Genomic DNA, 21368 nt, shown 5'->3' on the forward strand with positions numbered 1-21368 from the left:
CAGGTAAGGGCAATGGAGACAAAAGGGGAAAGGTAGGCAGAGTGGGGCTACAGGACACAGGTAAGGGCAATGGAGACAACAGGGCACAGGCAGGCAGAGTGGGGCTACAGGGCACAGGTAAGGGCAATGGAGACAATAGGGCACAGGTAAGCAGAGTAGGGCTACAGTGTACAGGAAGGAAACCAGACGGAGGGGGACTTTAGGGTACAGGCAGGGAAATGGAGGGAACATGGCACAGGGAGGCAGAGTGGGGCTACAGGGCACATGTAGGCAGGGGGGGGGGGCTACAGGGCACAGGCAGGCAGAGGGGGGGGCGGGCTACAGGGCACAGGCAGGCAGAGGGGGGGCTACAGGGCACAGGCAGGCAAATAGAGATTACAGAGCAGAGAACTTGTTGAGAACTCTGCTTACAGAGTACAGAGAACTCTGCTTTAGAACTCTGAAGCACAGAACTTGGTGAGTTTATGTAGCACAAGGTATATTAAAAAGTTACAGAACGTTTCAATATACCATGCATCCCCTTAAATGACACTAAGACTAGAATAGTATTAAACCATGTGTACTTACCAATGACAGTGAGGTGGGCGCTGGCAGTGATACTGGTTACAACATTACTGGCCACACATTCCCATTCTCCATGATCTTCCTTACTGAGAGACCTAAACTGTAAGGAGCCACTGGGCAGCACACTGTGCTTACTGGAAGAGGGGCGCCCAACCTGAAACAGCAGAAAACAAAGCTGCAAGTTGGTGCTCCACTTAAAAAAGAGCAGAACATAAAAACAAGAGGCCGAGAAAGAGTATAACAAAAAAGTGTAAGCAGGTGCCCCAACAAAAAACAGAAATGCAAAACTGCAACCACAAAACAAAGAAAAACTAACACAAAGATGCAGCTTGGCCTCCACACTGCACACTGTTGGACTCTAACAACCCATGAAAGCTGGTACGCATCCGTTCACAGTTCCCTATTCTCAGGACTACAACCACGGGTACTAAAATCACAGCCCTAGTTCTCCGTATAAGGTGGATGGTTGCAGAAGGAGGAATTGGAGGTGGAATAAACTGTAAAGCTACCTTTGCATGGGATGACTGTCGGGCATATAAATGCCTGACAGCCATCCCCCCGACTATCACACCTAATGACTGCCTGTTTACATGGGCCGATAGTCGTTTGGTTATTAGTGTAAGGTGAAAACAAGTGAGCGAGAAATTGCTCAGTGCCCTGTTGGACGCTGCACACGGACAATTATCGCCCAAAATCACTGTCCAGCGATTATCCGGGTGATAATCGCCCTGTGTAAAGGTGCCTTAAGTGAAAAATTGATAAAAACATTCTAACAAGCAGCCCTCCTAAATAAAGGCCCCCTCCCAACAGCCCTAGTATAGATAATACCCCCTGCTCCCAGAAGTCCTTCCATAAATAATACTCCTTCCAGCAGCCCTCCTATGGATCATACCTCATACCACCAGCAGCCCTCTCATAAATCATACCTCGCTCCAACAGCTTCCCATAGATATTAACCCCTTCTTCCAGCAACCCTGCCATCATCTTATCTCCAGAGGTTCTCCCATAGATCCTTCCTCATCTCCCCCCAGAAACCCTTCACATAGAATATAAATCAATCCCCCTTCCCAGAAGCTCTCTAATATATTATACCCCCTTCCTCCAGAAGCTCTACCATACATCTTACTTCCTACTTCAGCAGCCCCCCTATAGGTAATGCCAATACCCTCTACCCTCAACCACCCTACCATAGATAATATGCCCTGCCCTCAGCGGCCCACCCATAGATAATACCCCCTCTCCCCAGCAGCTCTCCTATGAAGCATACCTCCAGCAGCTATGCTCACCTCCATGGGAGCCCTCTTGGTTATCATCATCTTATCCTCAAATATATTTCTGCTCTGCAGTGCCTATTGCCACGTGGCGGGTACTTACAGTACTCTTCAGCTCGTGTCTCCTCGTTCATCAAAGCAGGAGACAAAAACAACTGAAAAAAAGGCCTAACTGAATATTCAAAGCAGGAGAACGCTTGCTAGAAGGCAAATGGTAGTGTCCGCAGCCAGGATGTGAATGCATATTACAAGCAGAGACCCCCCCCCACAGGAAGCCCCAAGAATGCTGCACTCTGCCTTTTGCAGTCCCTCTAATGTTGGCAGAGAATCTGCTTTATATTTCACTGCAATGCTTAAAATAACATTTGGGTCAGAGAAGGCGACGTCACAGGAATAAATAACCAGAATGAGGGGGAAGCTGGTATGTGGGACAGAGGGCTGGTAACACATGAAGCATTGCCCCCTGGGGTATCCACCTGCTGCCAGATCTCATACAATGATAAACATGCCACTGACCTGTGACTGGCACAAGCTGGTGGGACATTGGCGGCACATGGGTGGGATTTCACTGCAGAACTATTCAGTGATGATCAAGGAAAAGGAAAGGGGGTGAGGAGGGGGTGCTGTAACAATGCCTCAGGGGTGCAGATTCTAGACTTTGAGTGTAGTCCCATTTCAACCCTTTATAGTCAGGCTGCAGACACTATGGTGAGGCTTTTGTATACAGGCATGCAGATCACTTTCTGGTGATATACAGTGTTTCCGAGTGTCTTATTTTCGTGGTGTGATACTTACCTAGCAGTCGGCGTTCAGGGCCCTCTCGATAGCCTTCTTCACACCGACCCAGCAGTTCTTCCTGGAAGCGGGGCTTCAATACCCCTCCTCAAGAAAACTAATGCTTTGATTGGTTAATCAAATGCCACGTCAGGCAATGAGAGCCGGCGCTGGATTAAGCAATCACAGCCAACCATTAAATTACATAATTGAAAGGCTGTGATTGGTTAATGCAGTGCCGGCTTTCATTGGCTGACACGGCACTCGATTAACCAATCAGAGCATTAACTTGCTGGAAGCGGGGTATTCAAGCCCCGCTACCAGGAAGAACTGCTGTGTCGGTGTGAAGGAGGCTATGGAGAGGGCCCTGAACGCAGACTGCTAGGTAAGTATTATCACGTCACCAGGAAGAACTGCTCTGTCTGTGTAAAGGAGGACACGGCAGCCTGCCCCCCGCGAGAGGACCCGAACACCGGCTGCTAGGTGAGTATTTTTTTTTTTGTTTTGTTTTCATGTAGCCTAGCTAAGGCTTATTTTTGGAGGAGGGTTTATATTTCAAGTCCCCCTGCAAATCAGGGTAGGTCTTATTATTGGGGAAACACGGTAGTTATAGTTTATGCCTGACCCCTCTGTGTCCTGAGCATACCTTTCTCCAGGAGATGGTGGGAAAGGGATCTCCAGCAGCGGCACAAGGAATTAGCAGCTCCCTTCCAGCTTCTTGCCTATACTCCCATCCGGGCAGCACCGTAAAATAGGGCGGGTCCTGACGTCGAGACAAAATCATTATTACTTAAATACTGAAGACTTCTTTGATTTGTACTGAGCAGTCAATGGTGATGCAAACTAAGGCTAAAGCAAGACTGCAGAACTGAGCAGGAGGGATATCAATCTAAGTATATATAATTCATCTCATCATAATAAGAAGCTTGAGTCAACATGTGCAAGAAAGGGGGGAAGGCGGCTCGGTCAGTTCTTCATTCTTCTTCCTCACATTCAGTACACAGATGAAGCATAGTTAAAGACAACTGCCACCTATGAGTAGCATTAATTAAGTTATGGTGCTCATAGAGCATGGCCTAAGGAACCAAGGATGTACTTTATATCCTTACTGGACTCCCCATTCCTGTGCTGTCACCCGTGGCAGGCAGAGCACAGACAGCGCAGCGGACTTATTTCTGCAAGCTGTGTGCACAAACTCCCACTGACGTCTATGGGAGTGCGCATACACAAGCTGTAGATTTGAGTCCGTTGCACTGTTCATGTGCCATCTTCCATGACTGACAGGGTGGGAAAAGGTAGTCAGGTCAATAGTTAGCTTTCCCTCTTATCATATCTGCAGAAATGAATGGCGAGATCTAGAATTATTAACAAACAAATGTCACCATTTTACTGTTTACCAAACAACGTTTGGGTTTTTAACAAAAAATTACACTCTACTACATTTTTGGGTAAAACAGTGGTTTCCATTCATTTGTGTAATAATCAATCCCGATTCTCCTGCAAAAAATTCACTTAATTAACAAAAAACAGAGATGAAAAGATGTGAGTGGATCTAGAAGGAGTTCACCTTCAGCAGCAGCCGAGCAGGAGGGGACTGGCCCATGGTCCCCAGCGCATTATAAGGCACACAGGTGTAGGTGCCCAGTAACTCCTCCGTCGCCTCCTCAATGTGAATAGATCCATCTTCCAGCATCTTCCAGCCTGCCAACTGAGAGCAGGAGAGAAATAAGGACCATACGACACCTGGAAGCCACATAATCCATGGAAGGTCGCTACAACCCCAGAAGAAACCTCCACTTTTTCAGTACAAACCCCTGGGAAAGCCCTTTACCCTTCTAGTACAAATCTACCACAGAAGTCTTGACCCTCCCAGTACTAATACACCAGAGCAGCCTTCACTTTCTCAGTATAAACCCCCAAGAGCAACCCTCACCCTCCCAGTACAAATACACCAGAGCAGCCTTCACCTTTCAAGTACAAACCCCGAGAGCAGCCTTCACCCTCCCAGTACAAACCCACCAGAGCAGCCTTCACCCTCCCAGTACAAACCCACCAGAGCAGCCTTCACCCTCCCAGTACAAACCCCCGAGAGCAGCCTTCCCTCTCCCAGTACAAACCCCCGAGAGCAGCCTTCCCTCTCCCAGTACAAACCCACGAGAGCAGCCTTCACCCTCCCAGTAAAAACCCACGAGAGCAGCCTTCACCCTCCCAGTACAAACCCACCAGAGCAGCCCTCACCCTACCAGTACAAACCCCCGAGAGCAGCTTTCATTCTCCCAGTACAAACCCCCAAGAGCAGCCTTCACCTTCCCAGTACAAATACCCGAGAGCAGCCTTCACCCTCCCAACACAAACCCCCGAGAGCAGCCTTCACCCTCTCAGCACAAACCCCCAAGAGCAGCCTTCACCCTCGCAGCACAAACCCCCGAGAGCAGCCTTCACCCTCGCAGCACAAACCCCTGAGAGCAGCCTTCACCTTACCAGTACAAACCCCCAAGAGCAGCCTTCACCCTCCCAGTACAAACCCCCGAGAGCAGCCTTCACCCTCCCAGTACAAACCCCGAGAGCAGCCTTCACCCTCCCAGTACAAACCCCGAGAGCAGCCTTCACCTTCCAAGTACAAACCCCTGAGAGCAGCCTTCACCCTCGCAGCACAAACCCCAGAGAGCAGCCTTCACCCTCGTAGCACAAACCCCTGAGAGCAGCCTTCACCTTACCAGTACAAACCCCCAAGAGCAGCCTTCACCCTCCCAGTACAAACCCCCGAGAGCAGCCTTCACCCTCCCAGTACAAACCCCGAGAGCAGCCTTCACCTTCCAAGTACAAACCCCCGAGAGCAGCCTTCACCTTCCAAGTAAAAAACCCCCGAGAGCAGCCTTCACCTTCCAAGTACAAACCCCCGAGGGCAGCCTTCGCCCTCCCAGCACAAACCCCCAAGAACAACCCTTACCCTCCCAGTACAAGTACACCAGAGCAGCCTTCACCTTACAAGTGCAAACCCTCGAGAGCAGCCTTCACCCCCCCAGTACAAACCCCCCAGAGCAGCCTTCACCCTCCCAGTACAAACCTACCAGAGCAACCTTCACCCTCCCAGTACAAACCCCCGAGAGCAGCCTTCACCCTCCCAGTACAAACCCCCGAGAGCAGCCTTCACCCTCCCAGTACAAACCCCGAGAGCAGCCTTCACCTTCCAAGTACAAACCCCCGAGAGCAGCCTTCACCTTCCAAGTACAAACCCCCGAGAGCAGCCTTCGCCGTCCCAGCACAAACCCCCAAGAACAAGCCTCACCCTCCCAGTACAAGTACACCAGAGCAGCCTTCACCTTACAAGTACAGACCCCGAGAGCAGCCTTCACCCCCCCCCAGTACAAACCCGAGAGCAGCCTTCACCTTACCAGTACAAACCCCCAAGAGCAGCCTTCACCCTCCCAGTACAAACCCCCGAGAGCAGCCTTCACCCTCCCAGTACAAACCCCGAGAGCAGCCTTCACCCTCCCAGTACAAACCCCGAGAGCAGCCTTCACCATCCAAGTACAAACCCCTGAGAGCAGCCTTCACCCTCGCAGCACAAACCCCAGAGAGCAGCCTTCACCCTCGTAGCACAAACCCCTGAGAGCAGCCTTCACCTTACCAGTACAAACCCCCAAGGGCAGCCTTCACCCTCCCAGTACAAACCCCGAGAGCAGCCTTCACCTTCCAAGTACAAACCCCCGAGAGCAGCCTTCACCTTCCAAGTAAAAAACCCCCGAGAGCAGCCTTCACCTTACAAGTACAAACCCTCGAGAGCAGCCTTCGCCCTCCCAGCACAAACCCCCAAGAACAACCCTTACCCTCCCAGTACAAGTACACCAGAGCAGCCTTCACCCTCCCAGTACAAACCCCAGAGAGCAGCCTTCACCCTCCCAGTACAAACCCCCGAAAGCAGCCTTCACCCTCCCAGTACAAACCTACCAGATCAGCTTTTACCCTCCTGGTACAAACCCACCAGAGCAGCCTTCACCCACCCAGTACAAACCCCCGAGAGCAGCCTTCACCCTCCCAGTACAAACCCCGAGAGCAGCCTTCACCTTCCAAGTACAAACCCCCGAGAGCAGCCTTCACCTTCCAAGTACAAACCCCCGAGAGCAGCCTTCGCCCTCCCAGCACAAACCCCCAAGAACAAGCCTCACCCTCCCAGTACAAGTACACCAGAGCAGCCTTCACCTTACAAGTACAGACCCCGAGAGCAGCCTTCACCCCCCGCAGTACAAACCCGAGAGCAGCCTTCACCCTCCCAGTACAAACCCCCGAGAGCAGCCTTCACCTTCCAAGTAAAAAACCCCCGAGAGCAGCCTTCACCTTCCAAGTACAAACCCCCGAGGGCAGCCTTCGCCCTCCCAGCACAAACCCCCAAGAACAACCCTTACCCTCCCAGTACAAGTACACCAGAGCAGCCTTCACCTTACAAGTACAAACCCTCGAGAGCAGCCTTCACCCCCCCAGTACAAACCCCCGAGAGCAGCCTTCACCCTCCCAGTACAAACCCACCAGAGCAGCCTTCACCCTCCCAGTACAAACCCACCAGAGCAGCCTTCACCCTCCCAGTACAAACCCCCGAGAGCAGCCTTCACCCTCCCAGTACAAACCCCGAGAGCAGCCTTCACCTTCCAAGTACAAACCCCCGAGAGCAGCCTTCACCTTCCAAGTACAAACCCCTGAGAGCAGCCTTCGCCCTCCCAGCACAAACCCCCAAGAACAAGCCTCACCCTCCCAGTACAAGTACACCAGAGCAGCCTTCACCTTACAAGTACAGACCCCGAGAGCAGCCTTCACCCCCCCCAGTGTACAAACCCGAGAGCAGCCTTCACCCTCCCAGTACAAACCCACCAGAGCAGCCTTCACCCTCCCAGTACAAACCCCCGAGAGCAGCCTTCACCCTCCCAGTACAAACCCCCGAAAGCAGCCTTCACCCTCCCAGTACAAACCTACCAGATCAGCTTTTACCCTCCTGGTACAAACCCACCAGAGCAGCCTTCACCCACCCAGTACAAACCCACCAGAGCAGCCTTCACTTTTTCAGTAGCACCCCTCCTCCCTTAGATGTCATAGGCACCTGCTCAATATTTGTCTGAGCTAATTTTTATAGATAACATGAGGTTCAATTCCTGAAAGACAGCAAGAAAATAAAGTCTACATCAAATCAAAGACACACCTTATCAGTCCGCAGAGGACGGCCATCTTTATTCCATTTCACATGTGTGACAGGCGGCACAGCGTCCACAGGGCAGCGAATGTGACCATGAATACCAACTGGGACGTAGATGATGGGGGGCATGTTGACTACTCGTGCTGGGTCTAGAGGGGTTTGTAAACATGGAGAGTGCAAATAATGAAACTACACTGAACTGACCATGCCATTATACCTTCACAATCTTTTTGCCCAGATAATGTCAGTTTTATAAATCTTTGATCTTTATATGTGAGGAAATTTCTTACTTGTAGAAGCCCTACACCCGTGCCCTAATCACCCAGGCAGTTAAAGAGTTAAATGGGTTTTCCTGGGAAATACTATTGATGACCTATCCTCAGGATAGATCATCAATAGTTGATTGGCTGAGGTCTGCCATGCAGGACCCCAACTGATCAGGCGCCTGCTGTCATTGCCGCTACACACAGAAGGTACGAAGCAGAAGCTGCTGCTCCAACCCCTGTGTAGTAGCCGGTGCTTGTAACTGCAGGCGCAGCTCCTATGGAATTTATTGAGACTCCAGCCTGCAGTTACAAGCGCCAGCCACTACACAGGTGTCGGAGCAGCAGCTTCCGCTTCGTACTATTGTGTGTAGCAGCAATGACAGTGGGCGGTGGACTCCAACCAAACATCTATTGAGGGCAGGTCAATAGTATTTAACTGAAAAACCCCTTTTAATTCTGCTCTATCACTTGAAGCCAGACCCTTTATACTGACTACTGTGACTATATCAGCTTCAGAGACTGGCACCCTCACCTCTGTGGTTGTCCCTCTAGATCCCTCTTACCCGTTAGACATCCCAAGCACCCAGACATTTCTGACTGAACGAGAGCTAGGAGAGCACTCACACTGGACCGTGAGATAAGCGAATGCTGACGGGGAGCGTCCCAGGCTGTTGCTAGGCACACAGGTGTATTTCCCAGCATCTTCAGGTTTGACTCGGAATATGATGAGCGTTCCATCAATAAGAATCCGAACCCTCATCTTCAGGTCACTGCACATCAGATACAGAAAAGACAAAATATGAAAAGAATACAGAAGCAGCCACCAAATCTCCGCTCCTCTGGGAAGAAGTAACCAACACAAGTGGCCACAGGGCTTGTCCAGGTGCCATAACTCCCCCTTTTCTTGGATCCTGAGTTAAATGTTATTACAGCTAGCAGAGTCTCATCCAGGCCTCAGCACATGAATAGTTAACAGTTTCTCACCCACTTCCACTTACTTCCTAAAAAAGACATTTTCCTCCTGCCAGAACCAGGTGTAGGTGAGGTTCCCTGGATACGCCTCGGCCTGGCAGGTGAACAGAGCATCCTGGGAAATGTTAACTGTGATGTTCTCAGGAGGGGAAACGATGAACGGTGACCCTGGGGACAAGGACAAACATTACTTCATCGGTCCAAAACAGAATCTGACACAGGGGAGCACCAAGCGCAGAGAGCAGGCCGTTACCTTGGACTAACAGGCGAGTACTGTGAACAGCCTCCCCCTGAATACTGGTGGCGCGGCAGGTGTACGATCCTCGGTCTTCACGCCCAATAGAAGCGATGGTCAAACTGCCATCATTCACCTAGATGAAGGCAAGAAGTGAGGCTAACCACCAACACTGCACAGTACAACTTCTCTCGTTCTGTATGTTGAGTGTAATTCTCTGTATATATGGACATTGCATGGCAAGATAATTTCTAAGGCTGAAAAAAGACATATGTCCATCCAGTGCAGCCTATTCCCCCCCCCCCCATGTTGATCCAGAAGAAAGCAAAAAAGAAAAAAAACAAACAATGAGGTAGAAGCTAAAAATACCTTCCCGACTCCAATCTGGCAATCGGAATAATCCCTGGATGAAAAACTCTTCTCTTATTCTGTATGCTGGGAGTAAATCTCACTATATGTCTTATTCTGTATGTATGGCCACTTCCCTTGAAACAAAGCAGCACCTCTTCTAGACTTATTACCTGGTATTTTGAGGTTCCCCCTAGGAATTCACCCTCCCGCAGCCATGTGACAGTGGGTTTTGGATTTCCAAACGCAGTGCAAGTTAGCGTGACGCTGCTGCCGTCCTTCACTTCCAGGTATTGTGGCGGGGTTTCTGTAAAGGTAGGAGGGGCTGAGGAAATAGAAGTGAAGAAATTGGTTATGAAAACTTTGCTATTCTCCTGCAGTGCCTGCCTGATTCAGAGCTCAGCAGACACTGGGGCGTAGATTCATTCTTGTTACTTTAGGCAGGCCAACTTTCCCCGGCAGCTGTCTCACCCATAAACACGCATTCTTATATTAATATAATAAGGCTATGTTCACATGGGGTGGACTTTGTTGCAGCGTGTCCGCAGCACATCACCGGAGGAAATTCAGTGTCAAAATCGGCACCATCATTCAAAGAGGTGGAATCCACCCCAAAAATACTGTGCTATAATTGACATGTTGCGGATTTAAAATCCACACCCCGTCAATTCTCACATGGGTTTTGTGTGGATTTTTTCCAAAGCATGTAGATGAGATTTTGAAAATCTCATCCACCTTGCTGTTACTGTAGATGCTTTGGAAGGTCCACATGGAAAATCCACCCCATGTGAACATAGCCAGTGGACATCACAATGCCTTCTATATCTGATCTCTCCACTTATGAACTTCTCTGTCCTTCTGAAGACTCAACTGTTCCCCCTTTCAGGAAAATGAGAGGGAGATGCCTTCAAGTAATGACAAAAGTTTAACAATACTGTCAAAACTTATACTAAACTAGAACTGGCCAGGCTGACAGCCAGGGCTCTAGCGACCTTTGACAGTGCAGCAATGTACAACTCCACAGGAGGCACTTTGCGCATCACAATGGAGGTGGCTGATAATAGAAAGTAGATGTCAGTGGTAGAGGAAGCAACTGGATCCAGTGGCATGAACCCTGAGATTAGCTGCAAGTTCAGACTCAATATTCCCTCACCATTCACTGTGAGATGGACCCAGCTGCCATTGTGAAATGTGTCGTATTGCTGCTCCAGCATCAGCACTTTGCACTCGTACCAGCCCTGATCCTGTGAGCGAGTCTGATCAATGCGCAGCGATGCCTTGTCATGGAGGGTGGCACGGCCTGGCAGTCGGAGGACAAGAGACGAAAAATATATTATGAGGGTCATCAGCAGAAATGCAACTCTTGTATATTCACTCACCTGCATATTCTGGGTCCACATGAGGAGGGTAGAAACCAAACTTGATGAAAATGGGGATGGGGACTCCAAACTTGAACCATTCAACCACATAAGGAGGAGGCTGGGCAGTGAGGGGGTGGATGACATTGCACCCCAGGATCACGCTCTCCCCAGCACGTGCTGTCACAAACTGCGGCTCTTCCCGTGAACCACCTGCAAAACACGGATACAGAGTCTTCACCTACAGGACAGAGACAGAATGTACGCAGCAAGCAGAAAACGAGGAGAAAGCGCTGACAAATGGTGCAACCTAATTCCCAGAGTGCACCAAAACAACCCTGTCAAATGTACCTGCAAATGTACATACATGCACACTCATACATAGAAATACACAGACATATATATATATACTGTATATTACACACATATACATATATGTACAGAAACACACATAGAAGTTGTCAATCTCCTAGAAGTTGTCGTTTTATTGCAGAACTTGGCGTGCAGTAACATCTCAAGGAGATGTACAAATGTTTAGAGTTATGGTGTGATTAGATGAACGGTCTTGGCACCTGAAGCCCTAAAAATGGTTCCCCCTTTGACCTATAAAAAGGCTCCCAGAGGCTCCCTGTGTGTAGTGGCCTCTTTTCCCCTTGTGTAGAGCTTGTTGACCACTAGACGTCTCTATGAGGCATTCAAACAGATTTCGCCCAGTCAGCAGAGTTAGTGAGGTGGCGCATTACTGGAATGCGAGAAGCTTGATGGTGATGGTCCTATTGACAAATTGGCCACCATCTGCACCGTTCTCTGCACCATTCTGCCCAGACTGTTAGGAGGTGTTGGGAACAGTGGAAGTATGGGGTCATGCACATAAGGTGACCGGGCTCAGGACGCCCTCAACAGACCACCAGTAGAGTGGATCATCTGACATTCACGAGCAGCTCCAACTGTTTTGTTGTCTGCCATCTAGAGACAGGAGGCGCCACTGTTTCAGGCCCCTGTGTCTATCGGAGCCTTTGAAGGCACTGGCTGATGGACATTTGGTCTCATGTACTGATTTTGACACTCATCGTTGTTACTGTTTGCAGTGCTGTCATGAACGACACAACTTGACTGCAACGGAGTGAACTCAGGTGATTTTCAGCAAAGAATCCAGGTTTAGTTTTGGCACTGATGATGGTCGTGTTCGTGTCTGGAGAAATTAGGGTAAGCGCCACAATCCTGCCTTTGCTGTGGAGCGGCACACTGCCTCTGTTGGTGTGATGGTTTAGGGGCCATGGCATACGACAGTCGGTCACCCCTAGTAGTGGTACGAGGGACAATGACAGCTCAGCGATATGTTCAGGACATCCTGCTGCCACATGTGTTCCTCTCATGGCGGCTTTCAAGAGAAATTTTCCATCAGGATAATGCTCGGCCGCATAAACAAGGGGTCACAGGAATGTCTCCACAGTATTACCACACTCTTGTGGCCTGCGCGGTCATAAGATTTATCACTAATAGAACATGTATGGGACCATCTGGGGCACCAACTTCTCCAGCCTACAAGTTTGCATGATCCAGAAAATCAGTTACAGCAAATGTGGACCAATATGCCACAGGATAACATACAGAACCTGTATTCCACCATGCCCGCCGTATCACATCTTGTATCCAAGCTGGAGGTGATACAACAAGGTACTAGAGTCTTCAGGCCTGTCTGTATCACATCTTGTATCCAAGCTAGAGGCGGTACAACAGGGTACTAGAGCCTCCCTTTAAGGGGTCAGTTTTCCACAATAAATTATCATTTTGCTCTGATATTGTAATCACTTACTTATATCAATGTTATAATAATAGAATTATTATAACAGTCTCATTCAATTCTGACAGCTCCTAGAGATTGGATTTTTTTGACAATGAGTGTACATACACGGCCCATCTTCTATGTGAGAAAGAAACAAGCTAAAGTAACACACCATACCAATGAGACAAGACGCACGAGGTCGGGGTCACATAGCTAATGGGTCATATAGAAAGAAATCTGAAAAATTGACCACAATATACATCAAGAAGTCAGACCTACATACTGCACATTTAATACGGGGCTGAAGCTCCAGTGACACAAGCAACATACACCAAATAGCATATATATACATATATATACACACGCACATCTATAGAGATAGAGAGATAATTACACATTGACTCTACAAGCATGTGCTTGTAGAGCAATGGGCAGTAATATGCAGTTGATCCTCGACTGTTCATATCACTAGGTTTACATGTACCAATCATCCTTATGTAATGTCACTTTGAAAACAGCTGCAATAACTATGGAGATGGCTGAATGCTTGATTTCTCCATGTGTTAGAAATCGGTAGGACTGAAATGGCTGAACCCAATAAATAGAAGTGAGCACATACTTTTGTATTACCTGCAGTATCTGCCCATGATATAATCAGGGTATGTGCAGCACTATTTCTGGGCACCAGGAATTGTTGCTTAGTAAACTTTACAATCAGTATGAAGATTAAACTGGACCCAAGAACATCTTCACATGATGTCAGCATTTTGGTGATGAGGATCCCAGCCAGATGCCCCCTGTGACCACAGCACAAGCAGGACTCTGGGTTTCTGTTAAATAATACATGTGCAATGTCCAGCCTCCTGCATCGCCATTTCCATACAGAAGGGCAGCATGCTCTCATCTACTACCAGCCTCGTCCTCTGTGCAGCCCCTAGAATGCACATGGTTAAAAGTCATAGCAGCGCGACGGACTACAAATCCATCCTGCTCCGATTCTTACAGTGACATACAGCAGATGATGATGTTATATTGTGTATACTATGTGACGTCCCTTCTACTATAAGCTAGCCATACGCACAGCATTAAGGTGGGAGATTTACTGCATGAAAGGATGCCTGTTCTTGAGGGGTAAGGAGTTAACAGCCAGTACAGCAATTATGGGGTTAAAAGGAACGAGGAAGCCTGCACGCAGCACAGAGTCTGTAGCTAGCACCGTCTCCCAACAATCTGATTGGCTGATGGTGACATCACTAGCTCTAGGGAGAGATATCAGTGGATATTTCTGACACACAAGAAATAGGCAGCAAAGAGGGGGGGCGGCGTGACCCCAAGTGACAAACACTGACATAACCAGATCGAGGGAGCTTGTGTCAGCACCAGGGCAGCGTTCTATGCTGCCTTACTGTCCCTTTGTGGGAGTGAAGCTGCCAGTCTCCATGTATATGACTGTGATGCTGGTGTATGTACTGTCTATGATTAGCAACAATGTTGCAATTGCAGGAGACCAGATTGCAGAAGAGATTCTACGGGACCGAGGAGCTTGCATACAGTGTCATGGCTGCGTATATTGGGGCAGATGACGTCAGCCTTATAGGAAACATCCAGAGACAAAATACATATGCCAAAGTGGAACTCAGGGAGCAGAGCCTGGGCTCTATAGGAGCCACCACACATCCATCCAGCCTTGGAGCTGTCCCTGGTGCTGAAGCCAAAGCCAGCTACGGTAGAGACCCCAGCACTGTGCTGAGAAGTTCTCTCCAGACAAGTCCTAATATAAAGCCACCTTAGATAAGGCACATGACCATACTGAATGTCAGTGAAAAGTATTCCCAACCAACAAACTAAACTCATGTATTCAATACAATCAGTGACCCCCCCCCCCCCCCTCCCAATTACATGCCACCGGACAACTGCACAACCCAAGTCCAGGGCTTTGCAGCACAAGAAGGTGAATGTACCTTCAGTTTGAGGGACAGCCATTAGTAGTACATTCTCCCCCCCCCCAAAAAAAAACATGATGTCACTGCTCTATGTTTGCATACATTCCATTGACACTTCGGACTCATATTCTCGTCCAGTTCTAATCCTGGATGTGGCTGCAATTTGACTCCCCAATCAGATGTTCCTCCTGTAACATTAGACACCCATAAGGTGCTCTGCTTGTGTGCATTTGCAAGATTCTCTTTTTTTAATGCTAACACTGTCACAACAATAACTTAATGATGAGAAGAATTTCTCACTAGATTCTTGGCCTCATGATGGAAAGTGATAGTGTTAGTGAGAACTTTCAAGATGTTTCATATCAATACAGGAGAATGCGTGGGCGTCCGTGTGGGTGGTGTCTCCGCAATATCTGCCAAACACCCGTCGTACCCAGTCCAGGTTGTTTACTACAACTGAAAACAGAGTTAAACAAGAGATAAGACTTTCTCCAATAATCCCAGTAATGTTGAAACCAATGCAGGCAGCAATTCAATCCCTAGGTCCAAAAGTTGTTAGAGCTCTGTAACTCAAAACACGTCTCCTCAGTACCCAGCAGCAGACTATAAGCCTCAAGGATGAGTAAATTTCATGGTTTGTTCTTGTGAGAGGTCTGTACTGGATACCAGACCAGCAGAGTACTACATGTTGACTACTTGGCGATGGCTGCCAGTGAGCTGAGGTGGTAATGGGCCAGTTAGCATGGGCTAGCACTGGCTGGTTAGATCTTAAGTCCATATGACAAGAAGTAGGTCCTGGCGTTTACTAGACTTGACCATCCTCAGTCTCAGGTTAGTGTGTGCTTAGAGGGTAGGGTGAAGTCCCACAATTCCACAGGTTTCTGGTTTTTACACTACACAGATATTGTTCAGCGGGGTCTAGAACTTTAATATTGTATGTGCCTGTTACCTGTGATAAGGCTAACTCTGACCCACTGGGCCCTTTCACAGAACTTTAACTTGAAGCTGTCAGTGTCAATATAGTGGTGCGATGGCGACAACACAGAAATGGGTCCAGGTTGGCATTGTAATGTCAGCCTGACCCATGTGACTATGTTGCCTGGCACAGGTTGCCGATAAGTCTACATCCATCTGCTGGTATGTGGTTTGATTGGTTGGTGAGGAGGTGTTGTCACCAGCTGGCCAATCAGTCACTATTATAGTATATATATATTCTGGACCCTACTCTCAGAAGGCACTGGCTATTCCCTTTAGGGTGGAACTCTGGTCCGGTCCACGTTTGCTGGATGCCATCCTTGTCTCAGATAAGTCCCTGGTGTTTATTCTTACTATCTGGTCTGTTATTATAACTGATATTTACATCTGGCAATTGTTACCCCTTTACCATACAGGTATAGTTTAGGTAGCCCTCAGGTTTCAGGTGTGGGGCCGCCCTTGTCAGGGTGATTGCCATGCTTTCAGGCAAGATTTTCCTGTATTAGTGTGATAGGAGATTTCCTTTTCCCCATTTTAGTTACTTTGTTGTTTGTTATTTACAAGTGTGTATATATGTCCTGTAGGACAACTATTATGTCTGATCTGGACAAGTGTTTCAGAGTCTGGTACTAAGAAACTAAAGCCTGAGGTCCATTATACTTTGAAGAGAGGAGAAGGTGTAGACTGTTTCAATATCGTTTCAACCAGCTGACAAGAACTTGAGCCACAGAACTTACATTCCACACATGCACAACATCCTCAAGGTCACAGAGACATTACTGCTGCAGGAAGTTCAATCCTCCAACTTCAAACTCCGGAGTTTTCTGTCTCTTTAAGGAAGCCGCCGTCAGTGTGTTCACAGGAGGTGAAATGAGGTGAAGGCTGCAGGGAGCTGCTCTGCCAGGGAACATTTTAATGGTGTTTAAAAAGCAGCGGATACAACGTGATGGCAGGAACAGGGAAAGCGGCTGGAATCTGAGGGAAGGGAGTGTCAGCATCCACATCACTGGTGGCAATTGAGCTACAGCAAAGGCCATCAAACCTCTGCGGGAGAAAGCATCAGGACTGAGAGGGCAGAAGCCTCCAATTCTGTACAAGCTTTAGGCAAGGAATTCCTTGAAGTATGACCCAGGGGTGCCCACTGGTGCCAACAAGTCCTAACTCAAACACATAAGGTGTCCCTGAGAACAAAGTCACAAATAACTGAGGGCAACTCACTGGACATCATGTACATCAGAGACTGGCTGCTAGAAAGGGTAGTTACCCAACTGCCACTTCAGCTCCACATAACCCGCGACCCTAAGTCAGTGACAACCTGTGGCCTCAGCTTCACACCACTCTTATGACCTTAGCTCAGTGCCATCCTGTGACCTTAGTTTCATGCCACTCTTCCACCTTAGTTCAGTGCCATACTGTGACCTCAGTTTCCTATCATCTTAGTTCAATGCCATCCTGTGACCTTAGTTTCATGCCACCCTACCACCTTAGTTCAATGCCAACCTGTAACCTCAGTTTCACACCATCCTGCAACCTCAGCTCAGTACCACTTTGTAAAATCATCTCTGTGCTTAGCCTCGACCTTAACTCTGTGACATCCAGCAACAAGCCACTCTGCAACCTCAGGTCACAGGTATTGTGTTACATCACCTTTGCACCTACTCATGACATTAACATCACTGGTCAGAGGACCAAATGAGTTGTGTATAGGGACAATGTGACACAGGCAGAGTTAATATCTGGGCTCAAGGACATTAACATGGGAGAAGGCACAATGACATCCTGCTCTGACAGGTGGCACATCCTCCCAGGATGTCCTATGTCACTAAACGTGTTCCTGGCATTCACCCCATATGCTTCTCAACCCAATGAAATATACTGGAAGATGGCACCTGGCATTGACTCCTTGCTACATAAGAAGCTCTACAAGGGCTCCTTAGAGGGTCACAGGGACAGTGTGCAAATTCAAGTCCAACTTAAGTTACTCAAGGACATCAGCTACTCTCACTATCACCATCATTATCATCACCCATCATGGTACCATTATCATTCATTACCAATAACCTCCACCATCATTACTCAGTGTTATGACATCTTCCACCACCGCCATGATCATCATCAACATCATCCAACATCTTTACTATCGCCATCATAATCATCCATTGTAAATCATCTTCCCCATCATCTTCCATTGCAAGCATCTTTTGATATCATCATCATCCATAATCCTCATCTACCTTCATCACCCATTAAGGACTTCCTCCACTATTATCACTAACTCCATCCTCATCGCCCTTCATCACTCACCTCCATCATCATTGGTCATCAATGTTTCTCTACCATAATCACTACAACATCTTTATCGCCACCTATCATCATTCACCTCCATCACTCATTACTAACCTCCACCATCATTATCATCTACCCCCATCATCTTCACTCACTATAAACCACCTCCATCAAGTCCAGCATCATCATTCATTATCAACTTCCTCCACCTACACCATTACTCATGTCATGTCATCAATTTTCCCTATCATCATTACTACCACTCATTATCAACTACCACCACCATCACCATTATCACCAGCATCATCCAGATTGTGTCATCACTTCTCTCCACCTCCATCATCATCATCACTTATCACTTCCTCCACCCATTTCACCACTCAGATTATGTCATCAATTTTCTCTATCATAATTACTACCACTCATTATCAACCATCATCAATTTTTTTCCCCTCCATCATCATCACTCATTATCAACCATCATCATCACAATCTTCATCCCTACCACCATTGCCATCACTTATCGACTTCCTCCCCCTTTTTCATCACTCTATTATCGTCATCATCATCAAGGTCTTATCAATTTTCTCTACCACCATTACTACCACCACCATCATCACTCATCATCAACGATCATCATCACTCATCATTCATCATAAACTTCCTCCACCTCCATCATCACTTGAGTCTTGTCATCAGTTTTCTCTACCATCATGACTACCATCATCATCCTCCTCCTTCTCCATCACACCGGGACACCTGGGATGACTCCTCTTCCTCAGTAGCCGGCAGGGTAATGGGGCCGCCGGGATCCTCTGACCCTGCCTCTGGACCATGACAGTTTGCAGCAAGAACCAAGATGACCTTCCTGCTGCCGGTTGCGCTCGATGACCCTTCCGTCACCCCGGTCATCAGTCACCGCTCCCCGGTCGTCACCTCCCCCCGCACGGAGACATCACTGACAACCGGCAGTGCAGTGAAGATGAGAGCGGGGACGGTGCAGGACGCATCAGTCTCATCCCGGGGCTGCACTCACCTTGAGCAGCGAGTCCCCCGGCGCCGGTCACACTCGCCATCAGAGCGAGCACATAGCGAATCATAGTAGAGCAGAGCGCCGCTCAGGAGCCGCCTCATATCTCACACGTTCCGTCTGCCCCGCACTGCCGTGTCCACCGCTACTCGCTCGTCCTGCCGGTCCCCGAATCATACCTCGGCGCCGGCCCGCTGCCCGTTCTCCATCCCGGCCCCTCTCCGATCCCAGCAGTACGGTCAGGACAGCCAGAACCGCGCCACAGCCTAACCCGGCTCTTTACAGTCTCGCACCGCCCACGGACCGGGCTGATAGGCTGCAACTAGGGAAGGCGGGAGCTGATTGGCAGCGCTCTAGAAAGAAGGAAGGTGAGTGGCTACGCCCTGCAAGGTGGGCGGGGATTGGATGGGGAGGTACCAGTTGCAGTTGACTTCATGAGCTCCCGTTTCAAGGTGAGTTGTCGCGCAGAGAGCGCAGCGCCGCAGTATCATGCGCATTACCGGGGCCAGTGGCGGCGGAGCCTGGGAACGGGACCGCTCCGGAAGACTGCTGCTCCGCGGTAACTTGCTGCTGCCGGGACGGAGCTTCAGCACCAACCGTGGTGGACAGCGCCCGGACCTCACACATCTGATTACATGCTGTCATTCTCTCCCGGGCTCCTGATAGTACCTTCCGGCACATGTCACGGCTCTCCGGGCACTGTGTTATTACCCCTCTTGGCTCCGGTCATTGTGCCCCAGCACCTGTCAGTAATTACCTACTGGGCTCCTGCCACTCATTAACTAGGGGTTCTGGTATTGCCTACTGGGCTGCTGTCATTACTCCTGGGGTGCGCTCATTACTCCCTGCACTGCAATGTTTGCCCTCTAAACGCCTGTCATTGCCCACCGGGTTCCCGAAATTGCCCACTGACTCCAATTATTTCCAATGGGTTTCTGTCATTACTGCTACCCCTCTCCTTGCTTCTATTACCCCCGTGGGCTCTTGTCCTTACCTTCTGTCATTACCTGCAGGCTCCTATTGTTACCCCTGGGTTCCTGCCATTACCACTGGGCTGCAATGGTTCCCCTCTAGGCTCCTGCCATTGCCCACCAGGCTCCTGTCATTGCCTATTGGGCTCTTATTGTTACCCATCGGGTTCCTATCATTACCTTTGCCCCTCTTCCTTCTTCTATTGTTATCTCCCTGGTTCCTGTCATTACTCCCTGGACTGTAATAGTTGCCCTCTGGCTCTTGTCATTGCCCACCAGGCTTCTGCCATTGCCCATTGGGCTCCTACCATTACCCACTGAGTTCTTGTCATTACTGTTGCCACTCCTCCTTCTTCTATTATTACCCCTGGGTTCCTGCCATTACCCCCTGGGCTGCAATGGTTACCCTCTAGGCACCTGCCATTGCCCACCAGGCACCTGTCATTGCCCATTGGGCAATAGGATGAATCTGTTCCTGCCTGGCATTCCATTTTCTTGTTCCCATGATGTAACAGGAAAACAGAATGCCCAACGCTGATGATGTGATCTCAGCCTGGGAAAATCCTGGGCAGCATGACAGAAGCCCAACAGACCCCATTATAATCAATGGGATTCATCAGGTTCTGAATGCTTCTATCATTGGACCGATCCTCCATGCTGTACAGATGTAACAAAGTTTGACTTGACTGTTAAGATAACTTGTTGCAGAAAAAGATACAAACGGGGGCAGCGCTCTAATGCAGATAGAACCCGTAGTAAGATGATCCAAATCATCTGGATCACTTTTCCTTGTTGCAGAAAGTTATCTTCAACCATTAAAAAACTATTGTTATCTTAAGGCAAAGAAAAGCAACTAAAGGGTAAACAAACTGTGGGAGAGAAAGTTATCATTATGTGGTGTCATGTTAAACTTTGCTGCATCTGTATGCTAAGCATCTGCTCAGTAAAAGATGACCTGGCCTCCTGAGTACAATGCCACGTATGCTTCTGGGTGCCAGAGAGGTACTGCTGGAGTATGGCCAGCTAAAGATTTTTATTCTTTATAGTTTTAATATCAGGGGAGTGAGTGACCCGGACTCTCGCTTTCTAGAATAATGAACCCATTACTTGGTGACGCATGAGGGAGGCCTGAGGGTTCTGTGTACAGTCTGAGGTGAAAAGGGGTTAGTGTGATGTAGGGGAAGTCCATTAAGGGTGCGTCATCTGATATAATGGAGGGGATACATGGTGAGGATGCTGTGATTACTCCACATTTGGCAGATGGGAAGATTTTCCCCTTACATTTATAGAGAAGTCCAGGCTTGGAGAAGAATATGGAAGACAGCAGAATCTTCTTTGTAATACTTTTGGTTTATTAACATGTGGCTGAAAATAATATATACTTCCCACTGAGCAGTTGTCCTC

General features: G+C 48.7%; 1 protein-coding gene across 7 annotated transcripts in view; it reads right to left on the reverse strand.

The window, feature by feature from the left end:
* IGSF9B (immunoglobulin superfamily member 9B) overlaps nt 1-19251 on the reverse strand; it is a 55686-nt gene extending 36435 nt beyond the window's left edge. For 4 of the 7 annotated variants that reach the window (XM_066607036.1, XM_066607035.1, XM_066607034.1 and 1 more), the window contains exons 1-12: nt 19000-19251; nt 10995-11186; nt 10769-10915; nt 9789-9940; nt 9286-9403; nt 9059-9200; nt 8685-8830; nt 7801-7943; nt 4177-4317; nt 3256-3372; nt 2352-2411; nt 568-718 (exon numbers count right to left, since the gene is read on the reverse strand). In XM_066607036.1, coding sequence (XP_066463133.1) covers nt 568-718; nt 2352-2411; nt 3256-3372; nt 4177-4317; nt 7801-7943; nt 8685-8830; nt 9059-9200; nt 9286-9403; nt 9789-9940; nt 10769-10915; nt 10995-11186; nt 19000-19063 — 1573 coding nt within the window. In that variant the 5' untranslated portion in view covers nt 19064-19251. The remainder of the gene's footprint in view (nt 1-567; nt 719-2351; nt 2412-3255; nt 3373-4176; nt 4318-7800; nt 7944-8684; nt 8831-9058; nt 9201-9285; nt 9404-9788; nt 9941-10768; nt 10916-10994; nt 11187-18999) is intronic. The other 3 variants (XM_066607038.1, XM_066607040.1, XM_066607037.1) reach the window with 1 other exon arrangement.
* Nucleotides 19252-21368: the final 2117 nt, after the last annotated feature.

This window comes from Eleutherodactylus coqui, chromosome 6 (genome assembly GCF_035609145.1).
Source record: "Eleutherodactylus coqui strain aEleCoq1 chromosome 6, aEleCoq1.hap1, whole genome shotgun sequence".
NCBI lineage: Eukaryota > Metazoa > Chordata > Amphibia > Anura > Eleutherodactylidae > Eleutherodactylus > Eleutherodactylus coqui.